Genomic DNA, 6000 nt, shown 5'->3' on the forward strand with positions numbered 1-6000 from the left:
AATATAATATGAAAATGTTAAAAATCCTATTTTTTTATAATTTTTAAGAAGTCTAAAGACTATGTTTTCTAATAATTTACTTATAAATTGTTTTGTACTATTTAGAAGTGAGGAGTGGATGTAAAAATTTTTGTTTTCAAACAAGAATCCCTTTTTTCCAAATAATTTTTCTGCAAATGTTGACGTATAAAATAAAAATTCAACAGAATGGTATTTTTATTTGTACTAAGAATAGGTCCGTGATAATAGAATTGGAGAACATATGGTCTTGGATATATTGGTTTGAAAATTGTGCACATTAATATTAAACTATCATCATTTATGATTTTTTTAATGAACCAAGTATATTTAGTATACTAAAAACTAAAATGAATATTACCTGTCTTTTATATTTTTGTAAATTTAATTTTAAGGGCCATTATCCTAAAAACATTTTAAAAACTGATTAAATTATATTTTGATACTCTAAAATAGGCGCAAATACATAAAAAATATAACCAAAACAATTTTTTTTTTCGATAATCTAACGCAAAAAAAGGGAGTAGCAAGTTTGTATCACTACAGATTAGGTCCTTAAGCAAAAATATGTCAATAACTTAAAAATTTTCTCTTTAAGTATATTTAAAAATCAAAATTTGAATTAATTTATTGTTAGTGGAAATAATTGCGTTTAACATGCGGATTAATTACCTTGTATAGTGCAATAGTTTAAACGCACAACACTTATAGTGGTTGGCTACACGAAACGGTGGCGGGGGGATAGATAGTTGAGTTAAAAATATAGAGAGATGTTGACTGTATGTATGATATCAATATTATGTGTGCGTGCATTTACCTACTTATTTTTTTTTTTTATTTACACGAAATATAACCTTGGCGACATAGGCCATTGGGTTACAAAATTTAAGCTACATTGGGTTGTATTTACATTTAAAACTGTATTATTTTACATTGTTCATATTTTATTTTGTAGTTCGGCCTCTTTGATTAACTTGGTGGTAGCGAATGTGATGAACTTTTTTGGCTGAGTTACTCCGATAAATGTTCTTGAACGTTTGAGGCCAGTCTTGATTCAGAGTATGAACGAAATTCGGCCATTATGTGTTTTATTGATAATTCAGTGCCGCATATTGGACATATTGGAGGATCGTTTTTGCTCATTAAATATACAGTTGAACTGTGTTTCCTCCTTCTTTTCCATGTTGAAGCAAATTTTGTTCCTGTATGTTGATATCGTTAGTGTTGTGTGTATTTATTATGTTGTTTATCGCACCGAGGGAATCTGCAAAAATTGTTGCTTTTGTAATGTTTGAGTCTATGACTAATCGTATACCTTTGAAGACTGCGAATTATTCTGCAGTGAAAATTGAACTAGCATTTGGAAGCTTATATATTCGCTATATATTCGCTTCAAGTTGTTCCAGATTACCAAAGCTCCGACTCCCACTTGACTTTTTGGGCATCAGTGTATATTTTTTCATCCGGTAAATTATGTAATATTTGAAAATAGTGCTGTTTATAAGTTCTACTATTTGTGGAGTCTTTTTTAAATTCTGATAAATTTGTGATGGCAACTATTTAATGAGTCCAGTGAGGTGTTGTTGGGAAATGAGATTTGAGTATATCGGATGTCTTAAGATTGTGATACTTCAATAGTGTTGATAATTTTTGTTAATTGAGTGTGAAGTTAAGATTTGGTGACGATGCTAACTTTGCCTCGTATTTGAGGGCTATCTGTAATCTTCTTACTTCTAGAGGGGGGATTTCTGCCAGATCGAGCATGTTTGGGATCGGACTTGATCGATATGCTCCAATGGTCTTTCGAAGACCTGCATTGTGTATTGTTTTTTCTGAGTTTCCCTTTATGTATGAACCAAAATCTAATTTAGATAGACCTGATTAGTGATTTATATATTTGTAATAGAGTGTTTGTCCTGGGTGCGTCAGTTATCAACTCCTGGTTATGTACCAAATTAATAATATTGTATTTTTTAGGACTTTGAAGACATTGGATCTTGTTCCACATCATTGACTGGTCAGTTTTTGCATTAATGGAGTTTTTGTAGTTTTGCCAGGATATTTTTTTTGCTGTTTTTGACCAAAAAACCGGTTTTGGCTCTTAGTTCTTTCAGCTTGATATGATCGGCTATTGATTTTGTCTTTAAGAAAGTTTGGGAGCCAGGTTTTTTTTATGCATTTTTTGATGTATTCATTCCAACAAGGTACCTACTAGGGGGCCAGTATTTTTATGTTTGAATATCCGATTATTTTTCAGTCGTGATGGACTTTGTGAATTCTGATACGATCTCGTCGGTATTTGAACTATTGTCAAATGGGTTATTAGCGTTGATAACGGTTTAAAGGTATATCGAAAAAAATGACCAGTCTGACTTTTTTAAATCTTATCTTGTTCGTGTGTCAATGATTTGTTGTGTGTTAAATAAGATTTTGATAGGATTATGGTCGCTGTTGTAAATTTCTGACAGTACTTGCCATTGTATTCTCTGGGCGATGATAGGAGTTGAAAAGGAGAGGTCAATCACTGATAAATGTCCGTTGGCGGGATTAATTCTAGTTTGATCGTTATTATTTAGATGTATTAAGTTATTTTCTTGAATTGGTAATTGTTAGACTATTCTTCCTCTTTGGTTGGTTTTGTGAAAACCCCATAGACTGTTGTATGTATTGAAATCCCCGACTGTAATAAATAGGTAAGTAATTGTCTGATTATAGACATCAAATCTTCGAGTTTGGCTGGAAATATATATATTACAGATGTCAGTTTTAGATACGAGAGTTATGATTACTGCTATGACCTCCAGATTTGAGACAATTGGTATTTCCTCCCATGGAAGGTTATTTTTAATAAATATGCACACTCCCCCCGTTAGCTCTGAGGTAGATTTGATGGTTTTTTGTTACGTATTTATAGTTATTTAGCTTAGGAGGGGAGTCATTATATTTTAGATTGGCCTCCTGAAGACAAAAAGCAATGGGCTTGTGTAAATTAATAATCTATTTTAAATCATCGAGGTTTTTGAAAAGTCCATTCAGATTCCACTGAATGATATTATTAGAGAGTAATTGGATTGTTTTTAAATTATATATGTCTAAATTATGCCTTGTAAATTTGCAGTTGTAGATTTTTATTTTCTTGATAGAGGACGTTATAGAAGACGATACAAATGCGAAATGCAATATTTGCAAATTATAGTTATTGGTTTAAGAAATGGTCGGCAGGATGGTCGGATAGGGTCACTTCGAGAAGTGAGTTGGCAAGCCTCGTGAGTTTTACCTACTTATTCTTATTACTATATTATTATAATAATCCCGATGCCGACTTCTTTAATATTGTAATGCGTTGTAACGTCAGAACAAACTACCAGTGTCACGCTTTACTGTATCATGTACCTACGTTCTACACAAAATAATAAATGTATGTATATTGTATACCTATTACCTAAAATTTAAATTCATATCAAAATATTATAATAACCAATGTATGCATGATAATAATATATACGCATACGCAATACGCATAGGTACGTGTATTGTTGAAATTACTTTTTGAGAGATGTCACACAACATTATTATGCGAATCATGCGAGCGTTCTTCTCATAAATATAATATAATAGTAGTTTCCCGTTTCTGTGGAATACCATCACTTGTTGTACCCCGTAATAAATCCGTGAGATTAAACCTAAACGAATTGGTTGCCGTTCGTAGTTTTGGCGCGTACGTACATTGTTCTCTTTGTTCGCATTGTTCACATGGTTCGAATTTTTAGATTCAGATTCAGAGAGTTTATTTTTTTTTCAACTAACGCTTTTTTGGGAAGTAAGCTTCTTTGCATCTTTGCATCGATTTGGAAATGTAATTTATATTGCATATTATTAAATCATTAATTATTAAAATACATACCTACGAAACACTCCTTGCAGAAGAAAGTTACTATTCATGTTTTATTTATTTTTAACACAATTTTTGCCTAAATACTGATATTTTATATTATTTTATTATTTTAACAAGTTATTAAATAATATTTACATTAATGATATGACAATCAGTGAATCTGATAAATTAATAAATAATATATGTAACATAGTACCTTCATTAATGACGAGAGAATCGCCCATTAGTAATACCTTTTAATTAAATATTGAAATGTCTCTACCCTTTTGTGTTTTGAGAGATGGGTTTTTTTTTAGAAGCATAATGATAAAAATAAGAGAAATAATATTGGAAACTAATGTGTTTGTTTAAATTTTGTTGCAAACGTTTATAAATTATTCTAGGTAGTTAATAATTATAGTTTGATAGATTTATTTACCTTTTATGTAACATTTAACAAATAATTTTGGATTTTCCCTGCGAGCATACCACTCAATATATTTTTTCGAAACCCACAGTACAATTCTGATTTTAAAGGTATTTTATTGTATGATAATTGGATAGGGAATTAAAACTATCCATACACCATTTATTTATATACGTACCTTAAGGGGTAATGGAAGTAATTATATTACAAATATATGGTCCGAATGTCTAACACAAATGAATCATTGATGATGTTATATCTGTCTGCCCTATTAAAATTCAACGAGTTTATACAAAACTAAACCAATTTTATATCATATATTTCGTTTTGTTGTATTACTGAAGTACCGTAAATATTATTGTTTTTCAGCCGTCTGATGGATCTTGTGACTACAAGTGGTCACCGTATACGTGACCTGTTACCTGTGTTCGACTCTGCCGGATTCACGAAGATACCGCCACCGGCCAGTAAAGTGGTCAAGCCACACTAGTCGAAAACGACGGCAATCTTCTTCTTCGCCCAATCGACTATACGATTAAAACACACGTGCGCAACGAATATTCATGTATATAAATATTGATATATTTATGTATATGATTTATTATTTTTATTTCAATTTTAACAAAAAAAAAAATCAAAAAAAATACCAAGTTGCATCAATTTACTACAAAACCATTACAATATTAAATTGCATTTTCTAATAACACGCAACGTTTAGTATATCATAATATATTATAATATTATTATCGTAGTATAATGGTTAGATGGTTATATATAGACATGTTTTTTTGTGTATTATTATTATTATTACTATAATATTTTAATCCAATAAAAAGTTCATTCGAAACGACGTTGCGTTTTATTTTATACAAATAATATGGTTATCTACCTATATTATCATAATAAATTTCTATACGTCACAGTCGTTCCGCGGTCCCGCGCCAAGAACTCCAGCAAAGTTTATACGAATTTATAAAGTTTTCGTGTGGAACAGCCGCCGCCACGAGTGTATGTGCGTTAATCGTCAATTCAAGACGTAATACTTTATTTATAAAATATATTATTATGAGTACGTATGCACGTCTCGAGACAAGTCTCTACAATCTTCAACGTCAGAGGTGGTGAAGATGTAGTTATGTGCCAATTGTTCATTTTGCATTTAGTTTGCTACTCTCTGCCTTCTCAAAAACAACTCAACCCTCCCAACTGGCTCTCAATATTTATTTCCCTCTCTGAATATTATATCTTCACCATTCAACCGGAAAATCGTACTTAAGTAGTAGTTAAGCGCGTGCGCTCCTTTTCACTGCAATAAAATAATACGCAAATTAGCACTGTACAATTTTACACTGTCGATATAATACATTTTAATGGTTCAGACAAAATATATTGTAAAGTGGTTAGTTTTCATGAAGATGGAGATGATGAGTTAGACTTGTGTTCATACAGAGTGATTTTTTTTTTTAAATAGTATACATTTTAATTTTAAAAAAAATTGTTTTTCGTACAATATTAAACATGTATAGTACCTATATGCAATACCATTAAATATTTATGAAAAATCGAGTTTTTTTTCATATTATTATTTAGTTCTTTGAATTTTTTTTTTAAATACACGTTCATGATTCCTATATTCAGAAAACTGAAATGAAATAATTTAATTTAAAATATTTGACCAAAA

At 30.6% G+C, this 6000-nt stretch overlaps 1 protein-coding gene across 1 annotated transcript in view; it reads left to right on the top strand.

Moving 5' to 3' along the window:
• The window catches only part of LOC107164935 (uncharacterized), a 49271-nt gene extending 44103 nt beyond the window's left edge, over positions 1 to 5168 (top strand). Inside the window, exon 4 of the mRNA XM_015512951.2 lies at positions 4689 to 5168. Coding sequence (XP_015368437.2) covers positions 4689 to 4809 — 121 coding nt within the window. The 3' untranslated portion in view covers positions 4810 to 5168. The remainder of the gene's footprint in view (positions 1 to 4688) is intronic.
• The last annotated feature ends 832 nt before the right edge of the window (positions 5169 to 6000 follow it).

Source organism: Diuraphis noxia, unplaced genomic scaffold, assembly GCF_037042655.1.
Source record: "Diuraphis noxia isolate RWA-SAM2 unplaced genomic scaffold, SU_Dnox_SAM2 contig0003, whole genome shotgun sequence".
In the NCBI taxonomy this organism is placed as follows: domain Eukaryota; kingdom Metazoa; phylum Arthropoda; class Insecta; order Hemiptera; family Aphididae; genus Diuraphis; species Diuraphis noxia.